This window comes from Mirounga angustirostris, unplaced genomic scaffold (genome assembly GCF_029215605.1).
Source record: "Mirounga angustirostris isolate CCGP_5_RB_7025 unplaced genomic scaffold, mMirAng1.0.hap1 SCAF_1, whole genome shotgun sequence".
Classification (NCBI taxonomy): Eukaryota; Metazoa; Chordata; class Mammalia; order Carnivora; family Phocidae; genus Mirounga; species Mirounga angustirostris.
Genome location: NW_026991709.1, coordinates 85341336 through 85366601, shown reverse-complemented (window position 1 = coordinate 85366601; position 25266 = coordinate 85341336). Strand labels below are relative to the sequence as shown.

At 41.9% G+C, this 25266-nt stretch overlaps 1 protein-coding gene across 3 annotated transcripts in view; it reads left to right on the top strand.

Moving 5' to 3' along the window:
• USP13 (ubiquitin specific peptidase 13) overlaps positions 1–25266 on the top strand; it is a 127164-nt gene that overhangs the window by 84488 nt on the left and 17410 nt on the right. For all 3 annotated transcript variants that reach the window (XM_045903317.3, XM_045903316.3, XM_064584948.1), the window contains exons 16-20: positions 42–68; positions 3537–3680; positions 6932–7098; positions 8690–8843; positions 23330–23414. In XM_045903317.3, the coding sequence (XP_045759273.1) occupies positions 42–68; positions 3537–3680; positions 6932–7098; positions 8690–8843; positions 23330–23414 (577 nt within the window). The remainder of the gene's footprint in view (positions 1–41; positions 69–3536; positions 3681–6931; positions 7099–8689; positions 8844–23329; positions 23415–25266) is intronic.

Sequence of the window (25266 nt, the reverse complement as noted above, 5' to 3'; positions counted from 1 at the left end):
CATGCTTTGGTCTCATTCTCTGCCTCTCCGTTAATTTCCAGATCGCCTGATGAACCAACTCATAGACCGTATGTATCTTTCGAAATTTTTCTCAGTGTCCTGCAATTGTCATTGGTCTGACATTTATCTGTGGGAACTCAGTAAAGGGGCATTGTTCTCTACATGTGCAGCTTTTCCTGGGTGGGAGTGATTCTTTGTCTGCAAGCTGAGTTAGCAGCAAATGTAAACCAGTGACATGATGATTAAGCGGCTCTGTGGCTCAGGAGAGTGATCATCAGCATGAAAGCCAACCAGCCCCAGACTGGAAACTTGGCCCTGCCGTTTATGACTGCAAGCTAGAAAAATTTACTTAACTTCTCTGAGCCTTAGTCTCCGCATGTGTGAAGGTGGGCTCGTGATGCCATTTCCTCCCACTCTGGCCACGAGTAGGGCTCTTTATGCAGTGATGGCACAGTGGCCAGGCCTTTTTTCCATTCCTGCTGCTGGACATGTAGTGATGGCTCATGACTGACAGGACATGGTAGCATTGATTAATACTCTCAAGGTTCGTAGTGTCATTGGATTGTATGTTAATTCTATAGACTTTTAGTTCCTTAATCCTGTAGGAGTTGGTACTCTTGGTTTTCTGAAAAGAACACAATAAACTATTTATGGTGAGTATTTAGGTATTAATTAGGAGGAAGGGGGAGTGTTTAACACTAAATACTCTGAATCTTTTTGTCTACAAAGCCCTTCCAGAGACAAACTATTGTTAATTTAGAAGTTCATGTGTTGGGTATTAAAGAGGGCACGTACTGAATGGAGCACTGGGTGTTATATGCAAACAATGAATCATGGAACACTACATCAAAAACTAATGATGTAATGTGTGGTGATTAACATAACATAATAAAATAAAATTAAAAAAAGAAGTGCATGTGTTTTACATTGCAAATGATTGATCATGTGGCTTAGACCTCCACATTTCCTTTCCTTGGTCGATTATGATTTGTTCATTGCTAGAAGCTTTTAGGGTCAGCGAGGGTCTTGGGAAAATCATTGCCTCTGTGAATAATCTAATTATAATAATAACAGTGGTTGTTACTACTTTGGAATGGTTACCATGAGTCATACTGCGTTTATTATTTCATAAATTCTTTCAATAGTATATAACTTTACTGTTCATATAAAATCCAGATTCTCATTTGATTATCACAGTAAGAAGGGCAGGGTAGGTAACCTTTTACAGAGTATGAAACTGAGACTCAGGAAACTTCAGAGACCCAAGAGCTGGGACCAGAACCTGGGCTGGGAGTCAAGTGTGCTTTTTATGCCGCTTGACCTTTTCTGGAATGTGAGAGGTTTGCTTGCTGCTCCTGATTCTGCAGAGAGCTGGCCTGCAGATTGCTCTGGGGGAGGTGATGGGTGGTTAGCACTGACTGTGCTGGAGGAGTCTGTCTCTGACCAGGAGCACTGACACAGGAGCAGGAAACCCAGGTTTCCAGGGTTCATGGTTTGGCCATTGATTTCCTCCCAGATCTAAGCCTGCTGTCTTATCAGCAACTACCTGTACTCAACAGGAGAAAATAGAATTATCTGAGATTGTTTAACATTTGCATCCTACCTTTCTCAGATTTTTAAAGAACAACTTTAATTATTTTCTTATTATGAGAGTAAAAAGATGCTTACAAACTATGGGTTAGCAGTAAGAGTCATTCATGGTTTCATCAGTCATCTATAACCATTGTTAACACTTGGTGTATGTTTTTCCACTGGCCTTTGCCTGTGCCTGGCTCACTTTATTTTTCTCAAAAATGGAATTATATGTTTTTAATCTAATATGTTATTAGAGACACACATAACCATTTATTGACCTGCACTTCTTAAATTGCATTGTAGGGAACATGAGAGTCTTACAAGATGTTGAAAGGTGTTCTGTAGAAAGAGTTTCCTAGCTTCCTTAACTGTAGGAGTCTTTGTGACAGGATTTTTGAGTCTTCACTATGCTAATGCACATTGTGAATTTCTAAGGGGAGAATAGAGAATGTGGATTTTAAAGCTTCTTTGGCCATGGAAACCCCTTGTTTTGTGGTTCAATAATGACATTTCTCTTAGAACATCAGGCTATCATAGAACACAACTTGGGAATCACTGCTGTCCTAAATCATTGCTTTCTTAAAATTTGGTCTTGAAAGGATGTTCTCTGTATCTTCCTTGTAAGAGAGAAGTTTGATGAACACATTTTCTTTTTCTTTTTAGAAAGAGAGAGTGCTGGCTGGGGGTGGGGGTGGTGTTGGTGAGGGGAGGGGCAGAGGGAGAGGGAGAGAGAGAATCTTAAGCAGGCTCCATGCCCAGCATGGAGCCCAGGGCGGGGCTTGATCTCATGACCCTGAGATCATGACCTGAGCTGAAATCAGGAGTCAGATGCTTAACTGACTAAGCCACCCAGGCGCCCTGATAAACACATTTTCAATGTAGTTTTTATAGAACAGATATCTCTAATCCTCAGTTCTACTGCTACTATTCAGTTCTACTAATTGCCGTCTTTGGCAGAATTTTCAGTAGATTAGAGACCTCAGGATGTGGGAAAAAAAGGGATATCTTTTGTGCTCCTGTTCCCCTCCAGTTGTTGGATAATTTGAGAGCACAATGCAGGTATATATACATGTATGTGTATACATACAAGCACACGTATGTATATACATGTACAAATGTGTATACATAAAACATAACAGGTGTGTGTATATATACACACATATACGTGTGTATTATAAAACGTGTATATGTATGTACACACACATACGTGTATATACACATGCCTATAGGTTTTTATGTATATTTTGTACATTATGTATACATACATACATGTGCTTATATGCATCCACGTATACATACACATACACACAGACACATACATCTCCACCAATATCTACATATCATTATGAAAAGAAAAGAAAACAAAACAAAACCCTCTATGTCTAGGCCCACATTAGGTTTATAAAGCTATCTCTTTTAATATCTTAAATGTATACCATTACAGAACATATTCTGTCCTTCTGTACTTAACATTTGGGTTCTCCATTTCCCAGAGCTGATTACTTCCTTTGCTGATATACCTAAAGGCCTGGCATAACTTCCTGTGAGATTTAAGGAATAGGCTTTGCGCTTGTGGATAATGCTTTTCTCTTCAGATTTCAGTGATAGGAGAGGCCGCTGTAGGAGAGGTCTTGAGAAGGATCTGAGAGGCTGGAATGGTTCTGGGAATACACTCCATCTCCCCATATAAAATTAAGGAATTGTTTTTCAGTGCTTGGATTGTCCAGGTCATTACTGTGGTTCCAATTTAGGTCAAAGATATTTAAGCTCAAATAGCTTAATATTTGGATGAATTCAAACAAAACAAAGTTAAACCACCATTTATACACCCCCCAGAAATAGCACTTTCTTTGGATAGCATGTGGCTAGTGGATGAGGAGAAGCTAGGACGAGGAGAAAGAGAGTTTACGTTTTACGAGGGTTCATGTTTTTACACCAGAGTATTCTGTTGTGCTCCGTAGCCTCAGACATTGATGAGTCATCGGTGATGCAGCTGGCTGAGATGGGTTTCCCTCTAGAAGCATGTCGGAAGGCTGTGTACTTTACTGGAAATATGGGAGCTGAAGTGGCCTTCAACTGGATCATTGTTCACATGGAAGAGCCAGGTGAGTGGTCAGAAGAGGGGATAGCTTTGGAGTCTGATGTGATCCTAAGTGATGCTAAGCCTTGGTCCTTCGATGTCCTCTGAATGGGTCCCAGAAAATGACATTTAACTCATAATTTAGCTTCTTAGCTCGCTTTTTTTTGCCCCTCATAATTTACACTTTCAGCTCACTTTTTCTCTGCTGCAATGGGGTGGGGTCACTTTGCTTGTGGCGCAAAGTCACAATGTTCATCTTTACTCTTTTTTTTAAAAATAATAGCTTTCTTGAGATATAATTCACCCTTTTAAAGTATATAATTTAGTGGCACAAAGACCACTGGGAAGATGTGGGATATACAGGCACATGTCAGAGATGTTGCTAGCTCAGTCCCAGACCACCACAGTAGAGTGAGTATCACGATAAAGTGAGTCCAATGGTTTCCAGTGCATAGAAAAGTGATGTTTACACCATACTGTAGTCTATTAAGTGTACAATAGCATTGTGTCTAAAAATGTACATGCCTTAATTGAAAAATACTTTGTTTTTGCACATTGATTGACTCTTCCTTTCACAAATGGTTGCTCTATAGCATGCGATGTTATTTGATGGAATTTCTCTCACAGTAGAACTTCTTTGAAAATTGGCATCAGTCCCCTCAAACCCTGCTGCTGTTTTATCAATTAAGTTTATGTCATATTTTAGGTCTTTTGTTGTCATTTCAACAATCTTCATAGCATCTTCACCAGGAGTAGATTCTATTTCAAGAAACCACTTTCTTTGCTTAGCCATAAGAAGCAATTGCTCATCTGTTAAAGTTTTATCTGGAGATTGCAACAACTCAGTCCCTCCTTCAGGCTCCACTTCTAATTCCAGTTCTCTTGCAATTTCCACCACATCTGCATTGACTTCCTCCACTGAAGTCTTGAACCCCTCTAAGTCACCCATGAAGGGTGGAATCTTCTTCCAAACTGCTGATAATGTTGATATTTTGAGCTCTTTCCTATGCATCACAAAATGTTCTTAATGGCATCTAGAATGGTGAATTCTTTCCAGAAGGCTTTCAGTTTACTCTGCCAGATCCATCAGAGGAATCTGTGGCAGCTACAACCTTACAAAATGTATTTCTTAAATAGTAAGACTTGAAAGTTGAGATCACTCCTTGATCCATGGGCTACAGAATGGATGTTGTGGTAGCAGTCATGAAAGCAACATCAATCTCACTGTTCATCTGTATCAGAGATCTTGGGTCACCAGGTGCATTGTCAGTGAGCAGTCATATTTTGAAAGGAATTTTTTTTTCTAATCAGTAGATCTCGATAGTGGCTTAAAATATTCAGTAAACTGTGTTATAAACAGATGTGCTGTCATCCAGGCTTTGTTGTTCCATTTCTAGAGCAGAGGCAGAGTGGATTTAGCATAATTCTTAAGGGCCCAAGGATTTTTGGAATGGCCACTGAACATTGGCTTCAACTTAGTCACCAGCTGCACTGTCCCCTAACAAGGGAGTCCGACTGTCCTTTTATGCTTCGAAGCTAGGCATTGACTTCTCCTCTCTAGCTATGAAAGCCCTAGATGGCATCTTCTTCCAATAGAAGGCTATTTTGTCTGCATTGAAAATCTGTTGTTTGGTGTAGCCACTGTCTTTATTTACCTTAGCTAGGTCTTCTGGGTAACTTGCTGCTTCACCTTGTACATTTATGTTATGGAGACAGCTTCTTTCCTTCAACCTTGTGAGCCTTCCCAGCCTTTGTAGATTGAAGAGAGGGAGGGCTTTGCTCTAGACTAGGTTTTGGTTTCAAGGAAATGTTGTGGCTGGTTTGATCTTTTGTCTAAACCACTAAAACTTTCTCCATATCAGCAGTGAAGCTGCTGTGCTTTCTTATCATTGGTGTGTTCAGTGGAGGAGCACTTTTAATTTCCTTCAAGAATTTTTCCTTTGCCTTTACAATTTGGCTGTTTGGTGTAAGTGGTCTAGCTTTTGGCTTATCTCAGTTTTCAATATGCCCTCCTCTCTAAGATTAATCATTTTAGCATTTGAGTTAAAGTGAGAGATGTGTGACTCTTCCTTTTGCTTGAACATTTAGAGGCCATTGTATGGTTATTAATTGGCCTAATTTCAATATTGTGTCTCAGGGAATAGGGAAGCCCAAGAAGGGGGAGACAGGGAAATGGCTGGTCAGTGGATTAAGTTTGCTGTCTTATATGGGTGTAGTTTGTGGTGCCCCAAAACAATTACCACAGTAACATCAAAGATCACAGATCACAGATCACATAATATACTAATAATGAAAAAGTTTGAAATACTGTGAGAATTACCACAATGTGACACAGAGTCATGCAGTTAGCAAACGTTGTTGGAAAAATGGCACCAATAGGCTTGCTTGACAAAGAGTGGCCACTAGCCTTCTATGTGTAAAAAGTGCATTATCTACAAAGTGCAATCACTTTTTTACATTCTGCCACAATGTGTGAGGGTTCCAGTTTCTCCACGTCCTCACCAACCTTTGTTGTTATTGTTTTTATTATAGCCATTCCAGTGGATGGGAAAGTGGTAGCTCATGGTGGTTTTCATTTGCATTTCCCTGACGACTAATGATGTGTAGAGCATCTTTCCCTGTGCTTGCGGGTAATTTATGTATCTTTGGAGAAATGTCTGTTCAAATCTGTTGCCCGTTTTTAAGGAAGTTATTTGTCTTTTTATTGTTGAGTGTTCTTTTCATATTCTGAATACAAGCACCTTACCAGATACATGATATGCAAATTATGTTCTCTCATTCTGTGAGTGTTTCTTGATGGCATTTTTGAAGCGCAAAAGCTTTTAATTTTGATGAAGTCACATTTATCTGTGTTTTTCTTTTGTCACTTGTGCTGTTGGTGTCCTATCTGAGAAACATTGCCTGACCCAAGGTCTCTCGCATTGAAGTCAGGGAGCCGTTTTGAGTTAATTTTTGAATATGGCCTGAGGTGGGCGTCCAGCTTCATTCTCTTGCATGTGGGCATGTGCTTGTTCCAGCACCATCTGTTGAGAAGACTGCCCCGACCCCATTGGAATGGCCTCGGTACCCTTGTCAAAACTCAGTTGACCATAAATATGCGGGTTTATTTTTGGACTTTCTGAATTCCATTCAGTTGATCTATAGGTTTATCCTTATGTCAGTACCAACTGCCTTCATTATTATAACTTTGTAGGTGTTTTTCCTTTTAACTCCATGGTGTTGTTTATTTCAAGACTAAAAAAAAGTAAAGGGTCTGAGTGTGATTCTCCTCCCCAGATTTTGCTGAACCACTGACCATGCCTGGTTATGGAGGAGCAGCTTCTGCTGGAGCCTCTGTTTTTGGTGCTACTGGATTGGATAACCAACCTCCGGAGGAAATTGTAGCTATCATTACCTCCATGGGATTCCATCGAAATCAGGCTGTTCAGGCACTACGGGCCACGGTGAGCACATGAGACTGTGTGTGAGAATACCCTCCTCTTCCTGGAGTCGGTGTGTATTTCTGTCAGTAGCAGTGGAGATTTTCCAGTGTCCTTTGATCATTTGGAATCATGTTTGTTCGCTCTGTACCCCACCATGGCCCACAGAGATTTATTTGCATATATTCCACGTACAGCTAAAATAAATGATTGGGGGAAATTATACAGTTTAAGAATAGGGAGTAAAAAAAAAACCTAGGGAGATAATTCAGCTGGGGCAAGATGAAAGAAACCGAAAGACCAAAACCAAAAGAAACTCCCTATCATCTGAGTGTTTATTATTAGCAGGGCTCCATGATTTGACTTGGAGCTTCCTTGTGGCCTTGGAGTGGAGAGGGATGCATGAGACTCCATGTTCAATAAGGCAGTTCTTTAGGACAAATTTTGCTTTTCTGATACCAAGACCTTGGAGAAATGTCTCTCAGAAGTCCTCAAAGAGAAGACTGAACAGTTCTGGGAATTCTCCACTTTTGTGGCTGTGGAGGGAGAAGATTCTTCTGGTATTCATGTACTTCCTGATGTTATCAGGAGAGAAGGGACCATGAAACTAGAAGGTAGATAGAAGTCTTCCTCTTTCAGTGCAGATGTTTGTTTAATATTAAAGGGAAGTTCTTGTTTGTTTGTTTTTTAAACCCATCCTTCCTTGCCACACCGTATATGTTTTTGAGTGGATATCTGCTACTAATTCCTGCTTACCTAATGTCCTTAGGATGTCCTTACTGATTCCTGACCGGTTGCCTGTGAGGGTCCATTGTTGAGGGCGTAGTAGCTCTCAGCTGACTCCGGGAGTGTGGCTGGAACAATCCGTTTCCCTTTAATGTGCTTGAACTATCTCAAGCAGACTTGGTTTCATTCAGTGTACTTGCTTTGCCCCACTTATTTTTCCTGACTGACTTTTCATTGGCGATTCTGTTGATGTCTAAGCAGATTTTTTAACCTGCCCGTGATATCACAGAGGAAGATAGCAATGTTTTTAGTCAATTGGTTTGAACTGCAGAGTTAAGTTTAAAACAATGTACCTAACTAACCAGTATTGTCATCATCAATCAAGGCGTTAATCTTGTCTCTACTGCAGTTCAAGAATTCTGCTAATGTTTAGGGAGAGAAGGCACTAATGCGGCTCTCTTGTTGGCCCCCCCTCTGCCCGGCATAGTTCTCTGCAGAAAACACAGGTGATAGGGAATGTAGCATGTGCAGCTAGTATGGCCGAGAAAGGGCTGTATTAAACAAATGGCAGACTCTTTGGTGTTCCGTACCCCATCATTAGCATCAGCCTGCAGAAACGCTGAGCTCAGACGGATATGGACTTTGGAACGCTGGTCTGCTGCTCAGAACTGTTTTCCAGTAAATCCAATTACAGACCTCAGTTGGGAGACTCGGAGAATGCCAGCTGAATGTGCATTTCATATGCAGGGTCAGAGCTTCGCACTCAGAGGCACTTAGGACTAATGAATTCAGACCGCCTGTCTTATCTGCTTGACACTCTGGTTCAAGTGGTCAGGATATAATGAGGCCCTGGGACTGCATACATTGTAAAAATGTTTTATTTTATTAGAATAATAACCTGGAAAGAGCACTGGATTGGATCTTTAGTCACCCTGAGTTTGAGGAGGACAGTGACTTTGTGATCGAGATGGAGAATAACGCCAATGCCAACATTATTTCTGAGGCCAAGCCTGAAGGACCTAGAGTCAAGGATGGATCTGGAAGTAAGTTCTTTCCTTAGGGATTGTCTGAGCATTTGTGACCATACATTTGGCCTATGCCCTTCCCTCCCACCACTCATCTTAAAACCTTTGCCATCATCCAAAAGTTAGCACAGATCCCACCTTCTTGTAAATGGTGCATTTTTCTACTTTGCATGGCCATGGTGATCTGAAGAAGTCTGCGACAAACTCAGAGTCATGTTGCCTAGAAGTGTGTGTGTGCTTACTTCTAGTCCTGCTGTCACTTTGCCATTCCTTTGAGATACTTTTTTTTTCACGGACCATAGAAGTTTTTTTTTTTTTTAAAGATTTTATTTATTTATTTGAGAGAGAGAATGAGACAGAGAGAGAGTGCATGAGAGGGAGGAGGGTCAGAGGGAGAAGCAGACTCCCTGCCGAGCAGGGAGCCCGATGCGGGACTCGATCCCAGGACTCCAGGATCATGACCTGAGCCGAAGGCAGTCGCTTAACCGACTGAGCCACCCAGGCGCCCCCATAGAAGTTTTTGTCCAAAAGGGAACATTTACTTTCATGGTAGTATTTTTTTTTTTTTTTTTGAACGGCTGAAAAACAGCCTTATATCCTTGACCCTGTCATTGACCATACCAGCTGCTGATAATTTTCTGAAGGGCCAATCAAGATGGCAGGAAGAGGCGCCAACAGCCAGTTATCTACCTTTTTTTAAATTTTTTTTAGTAATCTCTACACCCAATGTGGGGCTCGAACTCACAACCCCAAGATCAAGAGTAGCATAGCTCTCTACCTTTTATCAGCAAACACGTATGTGTCATTGTGCACCAGGCACTGGTTCTGAGAACTTTGCATATGAACTCTCATTTAGTCTTTAACACATCTCTTGTCCATGTGAGAAAAGAGAGGCACAGAAAGATTAGGTACTTTGCCCAAGGTCACACAGCTCTTAGGAGTTGGAGCCAAAATTTAAATCCAGAATCCCATGTTCTTCCCCATTGTGATGCCCTGCTTCTTGGGCTGTCACTGCCTCCAGAAAGTGTTTCGGCTTGTTAGCCTGGTATTCGTCACCTCCTCCAGGCAGATGCCAATGTGACCCGTCTTTCAGTGTTATTTCTTCTGGCCCTCCCCACCCCAGTTCAGACACCTGGGACCGTAGCCACACCACCAGCCTCGTCGGGGCACTAACCCCCTTCTTCCTACTTCTAGGCCTGTGCTCAGGTTAATCTTTGATTGTGAAATGCCCTTTCTCTCTCATCACTGCACACGAAAATCCTTACCATTATTCACAACTTGGCCACAGATTCCATTCCACGGATTGCTCTCCCAGGGCCTTCAGAACGAGTGCTCCGTATCTCATGCTAGTGATAATTATACCAACATTAACAATACTTCCATCTGTGCCACGTATAATCCTCACGATAATCCTATGAGGTGTAGATATCATTATTATCTCCATTTTATAGGTGAAGAGACTGAAGTAGAAGAGAAGGTTAAGTTTGTTAAGGTTACATAGCTAGCTAGTGATGGGTAGAATTGGAATTCCAACCTGGGTAGTCTGCCTCCAGAGCTTGTGCCTGAAGTCCCTAAGACATAGTGTTTATTCTTCTGTTATTAGAAGTATCAAATTCAGGGGCGCCTGGGTGGCTCAGTTGGTTAAGTGTCCAACTCTTGATTTCAGTCAGGTCATGATCTCAGGGTCATGAGATCAAGACCTGCATTGAGCTCCCACTCAGCAGGGAGTCTGCCTGAGATTTGCTCTCACCCTCTGCCCCTTCCCTGCTCATGTTCTTTCTCTCTCAAATAAATAAATAACTCTTAAAAAAAAAAGAAGTATCCAATTCATCTTGCAATAAAATTATTTATTTGTTTATTTTTAAAAGATTTTATTTATTTATTTGACACAAAGAGACAGCGAGAGAGGGAACACAAGCAGGGGGTGAGGGAGAGGGAGAAGCAGGCTTCCCGCCGAGCAGGGAGCCCGATGCGGGACTCGATCCCAGGATCCTGGGATCATGACCTGAGCCGAAGGCAGAAGCTTAACGACTGAGCCACTCAGGCGCCCTGCAATAAAATTATTTATGTAAACATTTGTGTTTCCTATTTGGGGACTTGCAAAGGGCAGGTACTATTTTACTATTATAAGGCTCATGGTGTCTAACACACATTAAATTTACATTTGCAGGGGTGCCTGGGTGGCTCAGTTGGTTGGGCATCTGACTCTTGATTTCAGCTCAGGTAATGATCTGAGAGTCAGGAGATCGAGCCCCATGTCAGGCTCTGTGTTGGGCATGGACCCTGCTTGAGATTCTCTCCATCTCCCTCTACCCCTCCCCCCTTGTGCTCTCTCAAAAAAAATTTTTTTTTTTTTTTTTACATTTGCAGCATTTGTTCCAGTAATCATATAGCTGTAGCTCTCATTAATGGTCTACTCATTATCAGTCTTACCAGATCTAAAATGTATGTTTTGATCTACCTCTAGAGACAGAGGGTGGGAGGGAAACTTTCTTCTTTTATATAAAACAGGAATTTCTTCACTGAAACTATCATAATCCTGACTGGGTAAAAAAAGATGAGATACAGCTCTCCCAGCTTCCATATTCATCTAAATGGTCTTGTATTACTTTTTGGAAATCAGTGACTTGCCTAAAATATTAAAAGCTGTAATGGATGTTATTGAATAATTCATGAGCAGGATTTATTATGTGTTGCATGTCTCAGTTCACTGCTTCCTTGATTTTCTGTAATGGACTTTTCTTTGGGGATGGGGAGTCCTCCTTGCAGAAGGAATAAACCACACGATGGGGCCATTGTAAAGCTGCCAAGATCTATGGTTGTAGAAAGAGGGTGAGTCTGATCATTAGGTTTTCCTGTTTTCTGATGGAGCTTGGAGGGACCAGCCACTCTCGTGAAGATAGTCATTAATGATATGGAGTAGCCACATCATCCCCTTGGGCTTACTGAACTCAGAGTGATCTTCCGGTACTCCTGGTACCGGACCCTGCTGCTTTTTGAGTTGCATCCTTGAATGGGATGTCACAATGATGCTTTCAAGCACCCTTTAATTTAAAGGCACTGTGGGCCAAACTCAGCAGTCTCACTCTTCACTGCCTCCACATTTAGGGTGAGGGTGGAGAAGGAGACAGAGATGCGCTGTAAGACATCAAGTATAGGATATACTGAAGCCAAGAGCAGTGATAGGTGAAAATTTTAATTATCAAAAACCAAAAGAGCATAACCTACCCTAACTCATCAAATGCATTTTGTGTCTGATTTTTAAGAGGAATGGATGTTTTTAAAGTAGTCTTTCCAGCACTGTGCCTTGTCCACCAGAGGTGATCAGAAAATGAATGATTGAATAAAGAATAGATGAAGATCAGGAGGTAGTGGTCACAGGGATGGTTTTGGGCTGACTCCAGAAGTGCCAGATGGAGGAATTGGGAGTGCACTATTTTGCATTACATTGCATAAGTCACAGGAAAGGAAAAAGGTGATTTCTTGTACTTTGCTGCATTAGCACCTGAACTCGTATGTCAGTCACTTTTTTTTTTAAATTAACGTTTATGTTATTTTTCTTATAATTAAAAGGGTATTTAATAATTGTAACAACTTGAGAAAATGCAGATATATGAGAAGAAGAAAATAAAAATTACTTCCATGTAATTCCCAGTCATAGCCACTGTTAATGTCTTGTGTATATTCTTTAGGCCTTTCTATGCAAATATAAAATGAATGTAAATATGAATATTTATAAAAATAAAACATTCTATTCTATACATGCTATTTTTTTAAGATTTTATTTATTTATTTGAGAGAGAGAGAGAGCACAAGCAAGAAGGGTAGAGGGAGAGGGAGAAAGAAGCTCAAGCAGACTCCATGCTGAGCAAGGAGCTGGAGACCGGGCTTGATCTCATGACTCTGAGATCATGACCTGAGCCAAAACCAAGAGTTGGCCGCTTAATCGACTGAGCCACCCAGGCGCCCCTATACATGCTATTTTATAAATGCTATTTTATAACCTGCTTCCCCCTAACTGTGGATATACATATATGTATGTCTAGATCACTGAATGTATATTAATAATATCCCATTGTATAGCGGTACCATAATTTATATACCTGATTTTAGGCCAACTAATTTTTTTTTAATAGAAGACGATTACAGAAAGAGTTTCAGATAATGGGGCTATTTTTACATTCAGAAGATGACAGCAATTATTATTATTATTATTATTTTAAAGATTTTATTTATTTGAGAGAGAGGAGAGAGCACAAGCAGGGGGAGGGGCAGATGGAGAGGGAGAGGGAGAAGCAGACTCCCCACTGAGCAGGGAGCCCAATGTGGGGCTCCATCCCAGGACCCTGAGATCATGACCTGAGCTGAAGGCAGACGCTTAAGCGACTGAGCCACCCAGATGCCCCACAGCAATTATTATTATTTTTAAAAAATTTTTATTGTTACATTAGTCACCATACATCATTAGTTTTTGATGTAGTGTTCCATGATTCATTGTTTGTGCATAACACCCAGTGCTCCATGCAGAACGTGCCCTCTTTAATACCCATCACCAGGCTAACCCATCCCGCCACCCCCCTCCCCTCTAGAACCCTCAGTTTGTTTCTCAGAGTCCATAGTCTCTCATGGTTTGTCTCCCCCTCTGATTCCCGCTCCCCTTCATTTTTCCCTTCCTACTATCTTCTTCTTTTTTTTTTTTTTAAACACATAATGTATTATTTGTTTCAGAGGTACAGGTCTGTGATTCAACAGTCTTACACAATTCACAGCGCTCACCATAGCACATACCCTCCCCAGTGTCTATCACCCAGCCACCCCATCCCTCCCACCCCCCACCACTCCAGCAACCCTCAGTTTGTTTCCTAAGATTAAGAATTCCTCATATCAGTGAGGTCATATGATACATGTCTTTCTCTGATTGACTTATTTCACTCAGCATAATAGCCTCCGGTTCCATCCACGTCGTTGCAAATGGCAAGATTTCATTCTTTTTGATGGCTGCATAATATTCCATTGTGTATATATACCACATCTTTATCCATTCATCTGTCGTACATCATTAGTTTTTGATGTAGTGATCCATGATTCATTATTTGCATATAACACCCAGTGCTCCATGCAATACGTGACCTCTTTAATACCCATCACTGGGCTAACCCATCCCCCCACCCCCTCCCCTCTAAAACCCTCAGTTTATTTCTCAGAGTCCATAGTCTCTCATGGTTCGTCTTCCCCTCCGATTTTGCCCCACTTCATTTTTCCTTTCCTACTATCTTCTTTTTTTTCAAAATTTTCTGTTTTTGAGGAATTAATGTGTATTATTACATTGCCCCCCCCCCCCCCCCCGAGGCAGCTTTGGTGGCTCTCCTGCTCTCCCATCCCTCCACCAGTGTGGTCAGGCTGAGCACTCTCCTTATCTTTCATATATTTATTGGCTGGTTGTTTTTCTTCTTGTGTTAATCACTTTCTCATTTTGTTTGGTCCATTTTCCCATTTTTATTGAGGTTTCCATCTGTTTTTTATTGATTTGTATGAGAGTTTCATATATTGCATATTAGCTTGGGAATACCTGGTAGGTCTACAATATTGAGTTTTTCTGGCCAGAAACATGCTATCCATTTTTTAAAATTCATCTCTCCCTTCTCCCGCCCCTGCAAAGCTGTATGGTTTTCTTCATAAACATCCTGTGTATTTCTGGTTTAGTTTCTTCTCAGATTTACATTTTCTGTGTTACTTATGAATAAAAATTTTTCCCATTATATTTTCTAAATTGTTACTGCTGAATTTTGAAAAGTTCCTGATCTTGTAATTGGCCATTCTATAGGGATTTGAGTAGAATTACATTAAATTCATAGGTTCACTCCTAGGAGATGTGTATTCTGTGTAGGTAGGTTGTTTACATTCCCAAAACATTGCTTTTGACCTCTTTTTTGGGTTGGTGAGTTGATGGAGACATTTGACTTGGGGGTATGAAGACAATTTAACAGTTTAGGTAATTGTTTTTTAGGAGCAAAATGGAGAGCCAAAACAGACACAGTCAAACCAAGTAAAACCAGCAACCTCAGTTTTCAGGGTTCTGCTGTAAGGGGCGGGGCAGGGTGGGAGAGCCAAGCCACACTTACCCAAGCAAAAAGGGAAGTATTGTATCACAAGAGCTGGACAGCCCCCGGGGGGACCTGACTCGAGGCATGCCCTTGATTCTGGGACTGAAACCCTTTTATCTGGTTGCTCCCCTTGGCTGTACCTCCTCTGGGTTGGTGGGAGTCTCTGATAGGCTCTCCCTAATGGCCACAAAGTGGCTGCCGGTGCCTCCTACAATGTATCTCTCCAGCTTAAAATCCAGCTGAGTATTGTCCTGGAGTTCTTAGCCAAGGTCCTGGCAATCTGAGACTCGGGCTGCCCAGCCCTCCCCCAGTCACTGGCCCTACTCACGGAGCCTGAGGGTGGAGACATCTTCCTTCCTGGCTTGTAAGCCGAGAAGGGAAGCGTGGTCCCCTCAGACGCTTGTTCAAATGTAGTCCTGGATCAGGAGAATCAGCATCCCCTGTGAACAGCGTCACCGGTGAACTGGTTAGAAATGCAAATTGTTGGGCCTCACTCTAGGCCTTTGGGGGTGGGCCCAGTGATCTGGAGGTCAGCAGGCCCTCCAGGTGGTTCTGATTCAGTGTAAATTTGAGAATCACAGCCCTAAAAGCCAGATGAGGTTACTGTTGCCTAAAGAAGGACAGTAAGCTGCTGGGACATCACTATACCATGTTAACACTGAAAATAATGACAAGGTAGGAGTTTGAATTGGAGAAAATGTGACTCTATAAGGACAGGGATTAAAGAAGCACTTGTATCAAATTCTTCCTTTAGGGAATATGTTAACTAAAAATCACTCTTGCATTTTTTTGAATGAGGAAATAATGTCATTGCACGAAATTCTCTTATTTTAATGTTGTCTAGTTTGCTCAGAAGAACTAGTGCTAATAACCCTGGGTCAGATAGTGGCCGTCCTTCACTGAATGCCTGCTAGGCACTAGGCACTTCCGAGACAGCTTTCCTTCGCTCCTGCGGTGAGGTGTTCACATGAGGAGATGGAGACCCAACGCGTTAGGGGCCTGGGTGGTGGAAGAACCAGCTGGGAATTCAGGTCTGTGTGATTCTGAAGCCTGTGCACTTCCTCCTTCATCTTGTCCCAGATCTTCTAAATCGGAAGGGAGGCAGGAGTCTATTTTTCGGGAGGCTCTCTTTATTATCACGTTCTGCACATTTTGGGGCTTTCACCTAACTTTCTGTTGAGTTTTTAAAAATTGTATAAAGTGGAAAATCAGGTCTTCAGTCTGACCTATCTGGGCTTCTGCCATTTGCAAAATTATTTCTGTTTCTATGTTGCACTTAATGAGCGTTTAATTTTTTTTCTTTCTTTCTTTTTTTTTTAAAGAACTCACTGATTGCCAATGTAATTAAGATGTGATTAGGCTGCGATTACTCAAAATCTGCTCTGGCTTCTTCAGCCGCATCACTGTAATGGTTCCTACAGCTTCTAGGGCAGCTAAGATTTTCCAGCGAGGAGAACAGGGAGACATTTCGTTTACATAATGGCTGGGCTCCCTGAGGAATGCAGCCAGAATAGGAATAGGATCCACAGAGCAGGAGGGTGCAGCCCCACAGGAGCTAAACACCAGTGGTTTGCTTGAAAGCAACATGCTTAATGGGGCTGGGCTCTAGTGCTTAGCCCACTTCCGCATCTGTTTGTAATTCCTGTGGGCTTTTTGTTTTTTTCAATGACCTTATTGGAAGTGAAGAGGAAGCCACTCTGAAATAAATGAATTTATACTAAGTATGAATGACTGAGAACTATGAAGCTTGGAAGGAATTGTTTGATATTTGGAGTTTTAGGCGGTATAATAAAGAGAAGTCAAGGGGCTTTGGCAATTTTGAGCTGTGTGGGGTTGGGGAGGCAATTTGTCAATCCTTAAAGATTCTGTCCTTGTTGTCAGCTGCCTTAGCTGTTATTGATTTACCCAAATGCTCCTTTTGCTCTTTTTTGGGATTCTGAAGTTTTCTAAAAGCTCTAAATCCAAATCCATCCAGTTCTCTCCCCCTACCTCCCACTGGTCTTTTCTCAGAGCAGGGATGAGGGAAATCAAGCTGTTCTGGGTAGAGATTGTTTGCAGATTTAAGGTGTTTGTGAGTTAAATGTTAGTAAATGGGGAATGATAATTTCCCTCTGTTGTACAGAGGGAGTTAGAGGTGGGTAATAGAACAAATTATTGAAGTTAGGAAGATTCAGTTGGAAAACTCAGTTTGGGTTTCTCACCAGAAGCTGTGGAGCCCCTGGGGTCTTGGTGGTCATTTCAAGGAGTCTTTTGGTGTTTGTGTATTCTGTGCACTTTTTGCAGGCTGACTAATGTGTCGCACCCTTACAAGATACTACTGCTTTTCAAATATATATAGATGCTATAGGGTTTATAAAATACAAATTAATTGAACTGCATTCCTGAATCTAGAGCTGCTTTAGGTCATTATGTGTTGTCCAACTCTAATTTTCAAAAAGGTAAAATCATGATTCTCAGGTACATCTGAACTGAGCACAAATCACAGATTTTCTTTGACTCGTTAATTAATGAGAGAACCACCTAGTTATTATTACCGGTTCAAAGCATCTGAGAACTCAGCTAGGATAATTAAAGATAATTTGATTGCTGAGTTAAATATAAAATTCGTGTCTCCGGGTCATAAATCCTTGAGGTTATATGTTTTACTGGACAGAAATTTTTTCTATCTTTACTAAACAAGAATCTACAAGTTAGTGAGTAACTTGACTAAGTCTGGGACCTTTAATCAATAGTAAGCAGTGAGGGCGCCTGGGTGACTCAGTTGCTTAAGCGTCTGCCTTCGGCTCAGGTCATGATCCCAGGGTCCTAGGATCGAGTCCCGCATTGGGCTCCCTGCTCAGCTGGGAGTCTGCTTCTCCCTCTACCCCTCCCCCTGCTCCTGCTCACTCTCTCTCTCTTGCAAAATAAATAAAATCTTTAAAAAAAAAATAGTAAGAAGTGAGATGAACTTTCATCCCTCTAGACCAGGGGCCAGCATACCTTTTCTCTAAAGGGCCAGATTGTAAATGTTTCAGGTTTTGTGGGCCATAGTCATGTCATCTCATATTTTTTTCCCTCTCCTCCTCCCCTTTCCCCTGGTTGGTACAAAAGTAGGCTATGGGCTGGATTTGGCTTATGAGTCATTGCAGTATGCCAACCCCTACCCTGGACAGTCCTCGGGTGGCCGTTCCTCCATAGGACATGAAAGGACAGGCTGCCTGCTTCTTCTGTTTTCCAAGGGTCACATCCGTTTTCTGACAGTGCTTTCTCAAAGAATAAAATCAGAGCACAATTGCTGTTTTGTTGGGTAGGGTTGGGAGTGGTAAAATTTTGATATGAAAAAATTCTGCATATTAGAAAGGTTGGAACCATTTTCCTACATTCAAAAAAGGACAAGTTTAGTTGGGAGAGGGAATGAGGGGCAAAGGTGCTAGTTTCAGACCCTGTTTAATTCTGGCTTTCTAAAGGGATATATGGTGGTTGTCCAGCTTTTTGACATACTTTAAAAGTTTCTCTGTTGCAGGTCAGCATTTTAAAAATGATTTGGGGGCACCTGGGTGGTGCAGTTGGTGAAGTGTCCTACTCTTGGTTTCAGCCCAGGTGATGATCTTGGGGTCATGCTATCTTGCCCAGTGTCGGGCTCCTGTCTGCTTGAGACTTTCTCTCTGTCTCCTCTGCCCCTCTGCCTGTGCTCACACACTTTTTCTCTCAAAATAAATAAATAAATAAAATCTTAAAAAAAAAAGATTTGGGGTGCCTGGGTGGCTCAGTTGGTTAAGCGACTGTCTTCGGCTCAGGTCATGATCCTGGAGTCCCGGGATCGAGTCCCGCATCGCGCTCCCTGCTTAGCGGGGAGTCTGCTTCTCCCTCTGACCCTCCTCCCTCTCATGCTCTCTGTCTCTCATTCTCTCTCCTGCAAATAAATAAAATCTTAAAAAAAATAAAAAAATTAAAAAATGATTTGCCTTGCTTCCAACTGCTTTTTCTATCTATGTGAAGAGGGGTCTGCACATCTTTTGGGAGTGTGTATGCTGATGCTGTTTTTTTAGAAGGGGGCCTCTGGGAACTTGGAGAAGAATCAGGAGTAGCTTCCCTGTTGGGTTTACTCACCTTCACTTTCCCTTTGGAAGCAAATATTAATTGGGATTTCTTACCTGTTGAGTTTTTGCAAATGTGTTGAGAGAGATGCTCTCTTTTGCTGTTGGTTCCAGCAGGAGATCTTGAATAATGCATAGGGTGGTTGCTTGTATTGATAAACATGGTTAATTTTAATTATAGGACTAAGATTTATGCTAATCTTTTTTTTCTTTAATTCATTTTTATGATTCTGAGTATATATTGAATGCCTTGGGGGGCTTAATGACATGTTTGGGCATATGGAATGCATGGATCTGTCCCTTTCTCTGTCTACTTGTTTTGTGTTGGTATCTAAGCGGTGTTTCATTGTATGACCCGGGCTAATGTGGGCAATGCTCATTAAAGAGTCTGTTCAGTTCTTTAAGTCATTGTTTTGGGGAACAGTTCCATGGTGGGGGGAAGCCTTGGTTGGGGTCCTTTATTTCATGAAAACTCTAAGAGAGCAGCTTCATTTCGGGAGATCAATACTGTATATCTCAAGCTGAAGAATTGGGCTGTGATACAGAATGATTCCAAAAGAGTTTTAAAAACCAACCAGGGTCAAGAAACATGAAAAGTTCTCTGCCCACACTCTCCTTTGCTTACAGGTTCTTAGTGTTGGAGGACAAGAGATAGGGCACGCCAGCGTAGGGTTCCTGGGTCACTATGTAAGAAAATAATTACCAGGCAAAATGATTGTCATTCACAATTGTTTTTGCCTGGTTTCTGATTTTAAACTTGGGTTTGTTTGTTTGTTTGTCATCAATTGATATGACAGCAACAAAAACTTAGTGATGGGAAAAACAATCCCCTCTGAGTCATTTCTTTTTTAATAATTATTTTACTAACTTATAATCCAATTTATACTTTGGTAGGTGGTTTATAAAATATATACAATGTAAGATGATATAAAAACAGGTGAAGAAATGGAGTGAACAGAGTTATTCTCTAATTCACACTTTTTTTATATATTCAACAAATACTTATGAAATGCCTACTGCGTGCTAAGCCACCATTCTCTGTGCCAGGAATATTTCAGTAAACACAACAGACCAACTTCCTGTCCTTATGGAGCTATATTCTAGCCAGAGATAAAAGGGGATAGACAATAAATAAATACACAAGTAAGTATGGACATGGCAGGAGTTACTTCATGCTACCTGGACAATAATAAAGCAAGGTTGAGGGGGGTTAGGGGTGAAGTTTGGGGTGGAAGGGAGAGTTGCTCTTTTATAAGGTGGTGCAGGAAGGCCTCTCTGAGGTGATATTTCATTCACGACTTCAGTGAAGTGAGGGGTAAGTCTTGTGACATCTGAAAGAAGAGTTTCAAAGAGGGAACAATGAGTGTAGAGGTGGGAGGCAGGAGTAGTGGGAGTGGAGTGAGAGAGAAAGTGGGAGTAGCTGGGGTAGAGTGAGGGAGAGAGGGGGAGTAGCTGGGGTAGAGTGAGGGAGAGAGGGGGAGTAGCTGGGGTGGAGTAAGGGGGAGAGAGGGAGTAGCTGGAGTGGAATGAGGGGAAAAGTGGGAGTAGCTGGGGTAGAGTGAGGGAGAGAGGGAGTAGCTGGGGTGGAGTGAGGGAGAGAGGGAGTAGCTGGGGTGGAGTGAAGGGAGAGGGGGAGTAGTGGGGTAGAGTTGGGGGGAGGAGAGTAGCTGGGGTGGAGTGAAGGGGAAAGGGCGAATAGTTGGAGTGGAGTGAGGCAGAAAGTGGGAGTAGCTGGGGTGGAGTGAGGGGAGAGAGGGAGGGTAGCTGGGGTGGAGTAAGGGGGAAAGTGGGAGTAGCTGGGGTGGAGTGAGGGGGAGAGGAAGCAGGAAGCCCAGATAGGGGGCTGTTGTAAAAATTCAGACAAGTGATGATGGTAACTAGGATCAGACATTACTAGTAGAGGTGGCAAGAAGTGGTTGGATTCTGGATATAGTTTGAAGGAAACGTTGACAGGATTTGCTGATGGACTGGATGTGTGTAAAGAGCATGAGAAAACCTGAAACTGATGTAACATTGTATGTCAACTATACTCAAAAAAGTTTACCAGGAAAAAAAAAATAAAAGATGTATATGAGAGAGAAGCCAAGATTTTGTCCTGAATGGAAGAATGGAATCACCATTAACTGAGATAGATAAGGCTGGGGAGAGAATGCCCAACAAACTGGAAATGAAAGGGAACTTCCTCAATCTGATGAAGAGCATCTACAAAAAACCCACAGCTCATATCATACGGAATGGTGAAAGACTGAATGCTTGTCCCCAAAGATCAGGAACAAGACAGCTATGTCCACTCTTGCCATTTCTCTTTCTCTTTCTCTTCCTTCCTTTTCTTCTTCTTCTTCTTCTTCTTCTTCTTCTTCTTCTTCTTCTTCTTCTTCTTCTTCTTCTTCTTCTTCTTCTTCTTCTTCTTCTTCTTCTTCTTCTTCTTCTTCTTTTTTTGAGAGAGAGGGGGGCAAGGGGCAGAGGGAGAGGGAGGGAGAGAATCTCACGCAGACTCCCTGCTGAGCGTTGAGCCTGACGGGCTCCATCACATGACCCTGAGATCATGACCTGAGCTGAGATCAAGAGTCAAATGCTTAACTGAGCCATCCAGGCGCCCCCACTCTTGCCATTTCTATTTAGCATTGTAACAGGACATTCTAGCCAAGGCAATTAGGCAAGAAAATGAAATAAAAGGCATCCAGGTTAGCAAAGAAGAAGTATAACTTACCTCTTTTTGCAGGTGATACAATTTTGTATATAGAAAATCCTAAGGAATCTACCAGAAACTATTAGAACTAATAAATGGGTTTAGCAAGATTGTAAGAAACAAGATCAATATACAAAATTCAGTTGCTTTTTTTTTTTTTTAAAGGTTTTATTTATTTGACAGAGAGCGCACAAGCAGAGGGAGGGAGAAAGAGGGAGAAGCAGGTTCCCTGCTGAGCAAGGAGCCTGATGGGGGACTCGATCCCAGGACTCTGGGGTCATGACCTGGGCTGAAGGCAGCCGCTTAACCGACTGAGACACCCAGGCGTCCCTCAGTTGTATTTCTGTGCATTAGCAATGAACATTCAGGAAATAAAGAAAATAATTCAATTTAATGCCATGAGTCTAGATGAGATCACCTGAAGAGAGAGAGAAAAAGTCAGGATGGAGAAGAGAAAGGTCTGCGGTCTGAGCTCCAGGTCACCAATGTTTAAAGGTCAAGGAGATGAGGAGGAGCCAAGGAGGCCTCTAGACAACCAAGAGACAGTTGTGTGCTCGGGGCAAATATTTGAGGAAGGAGGAGGTGATCAGCAGTGTGTGATGTGGTGGAGGGGGGAGTAGGGTGGGGACTCGCAGCTGAGTAAATGGATGAGCCTGGGTGAACAGCAAGAGAGAGAAGGAATGAGAGTGGGAGGGTTGAGGGAAAGGGTCTGTCCAGAAACAATACTTTGAAAAATGGAATAAAAATAGAGCATGAGAAAAATGAATATGCAAGCCCATGTTTTTCCTTGTTAGATTCCACAGACATATTATGAAAGTTTGTAAGCCCTTGCTCAGTTTCTATACCTGTCTCATGATAGCCTGTAACAGTTTGCCGAGTGGACTGGTACCCACTCTGTTGGTCCATGGAATCCACTCTGTGTTGTGTAGGTCTAGCCCGGGCCAGGCAAGCATAAGCTGAAATTCATTTGGAATGGGTATGTACAGAATACTCTGCTAGATGGTTTATTCTTCTTAGAGAATAAACATTGGTCTTGTACTCGAAGGCTATATATTTCCTTGTTCAGAAAGAATAAAGTCTGAATTTGGGTCCCATATAGTTTATTGTGAGCAAGTCAGAAACCACAAGAAGCCTATTCTGAAGCATTATCCCTTTCTATAAATGACTGCTGTCTTCCTTATAATCCTGACATTTGTATGGTATTTTAGTCTGAATTGCTCATTTAAGCTTTATACAACCTTGTGAAGTGGGTGGATTTTTCATCTCTGTGAAGAAACGGGCTCAGAGAGAGGAAACAGCTCCTCCATCCTCATGCTGCTTGAAAGTGATAGAGCCAGGACTGCCCCTTTAGACCCCCTGCCACCAGACTCGACTGGGGGGTTTTTAGTCCCCTTCCAGATAGGAATTAAATGTCAGCTGTACTTGGATAGTTTATGTCTGCATTATTATGAATTTGCAGGTTGAAGTTGGTGGGTGTGTGGGGGTGTGTGTTCTCAGCATAGCAAGGTAAATAGACTTTGTCTTTCAATGTAAACAGTTTCTGGGTTGCACCATTATTGCCTTTAAATTCTGATCAGAAGTGCTGTTGGTTTCTAGAAATGCTGCCTAGTAACAGAGTTGTTTCTTCTTTCATAGTGTATGAATTATTTGCGTTCATCAGTCACATGGGAACATCTACAATGAGTGGCCATTATGTTTGCCACATTAAAAAGGAAGGAAGGTGAGTCTTTTTTAGAAGATCAATGATGTCTGTGTTTTATTGAGCACCTACTGTGTGCCAGGCTCTCAGGTAGGTGTTGCACATATTGACCCATTTGGTACTCATGATGGTTTTGTAGGAATATACTCTCAAAGCCATTTTACACATCAAGACCCTGAGGCTCAGAGACACTGAGTAGCGGGAACTTAGCCCGGAAGTAGTAATGTCAGAGCTGGTATTCAAAGCCACTCTCAACCATCATACCCAAGTGACTTCCCAAAATAAAGATGCATCCTGCAGTAGAATGTGTGTATGTTTGGGACCTCCACAGGGTTGCCAGTTTTAGCCCACAAAACAGGAAAACCAGGTGCCCTGTTAAATTTGAATTTCAGGTAAACAATGAATAACTTTTTAGTATAAACGTATCTTAAATGTTACATGCAATGTATTTATACTCAAAATTATTTCTCCCTTCCCTGCTATATAAATTTGACTGAGTATCCCGTGTTTTATCTGGCTTCCTTAAACGTCCACTATTTTGCCCTATTGTGGCCTTGCAGTAGGCTTCTTGGCTTTGTAAGTAGAGTCGCTAGGTGTGTGGTGAGCTGGGAGTGAGACACTGATGGGACATAAGGCTGCTGCTCTCTTCAGGACCTTCTCCTTGGGCTGGATCCCCGCAGAGCCCCCTGGTTCCTCTTCTGTGAGCTCCCCTCCCTGAGCAGCCCGAGGCTCAGCCTCCTACTTGAGGCCGTGCTCAGCCCCGTGGATACTGGAGAAACCTAGAACCTTGCTCTGTCCTGGTGGGATGTTGACCTCTCACACCGTGCCACACACTGCAGGAGACACCGGTTCCCACCAGGGACTTGGTTGTGCTCCCTTTTGGTGTGTCTTTTAGTGTCTTCTGAACTTGATTAATGAAATAGTTGAGCACAGGTGTTTGATTGATAGGAAATTCTTTGTATTATCAAGCATGATGCTCTTTTCAAAATACTTTTCTTAAGAAAAGTAGCTTGGGCGCCTGGGTGGCTCAGTTGGTTAAGCGACTGCCTTCGGCTCAGGTCATGATCCTGGAGTCCCTGGATCGAGTCCTGCATCGGGCTCCTTGCTCAGCTAGGAGTCTGCTTCTCCCTCTGACCCTCCCCACCTCATGCTTTCTCTCTCTCTCAAATAAATAAATAAAATATTAAAAAAAAAAAAAAAGAAAAGTAGCTTAATTATAATTCAAAAAGCAATAAAATTTATGGTAAGGAATTTGTAAAATGCAGAAACATAACAGAATATGTCATTTGGAAGCCTAAAGATAATCATTGTTTATGTTTCAACACATTTCTCTTTTATTATTTGCACTGGGAGAGAGGATCCAGGTGTATACATGTACATGCTACATATAAATGTACATATACCTTTACAACTTTTCTAAAGGCTTAAAGTATGCACACAGCACATACAATTTTTTAACCCTTTTCCTACATCATACTGTATTGTGATTATTTTCTCACTTTACCAAATATTCTTTGAAGATATTTTAATAGTTGTGTGATAGTTCACTTGCATGGCTCTTTACTTCTCATTTTGACCTAGTTTTATACCTCAGGCTGAAATAAACACTGTCGTACATGATTCTTTGACTTAATTTCTGAGGCCATCTATGGACTTCTACAAAAGGGGTTTTGAGACCAAAGGGTTTAAAATGTTTGGTGACTCCTTTCGTAACTACCTTTTGATTGAGCTCAAGAATAAAAAAGCAGTTGCAATTTCCCACTAGCAGTCTCTCTTTTTATGCAGCAGGCTTGAGTTTGGTTACCTTAAAACATCTTGATGAAGTATGGTACAGTAACTTGTTTTCTGCCAAGCTTCCTGGGACTGACTGAAA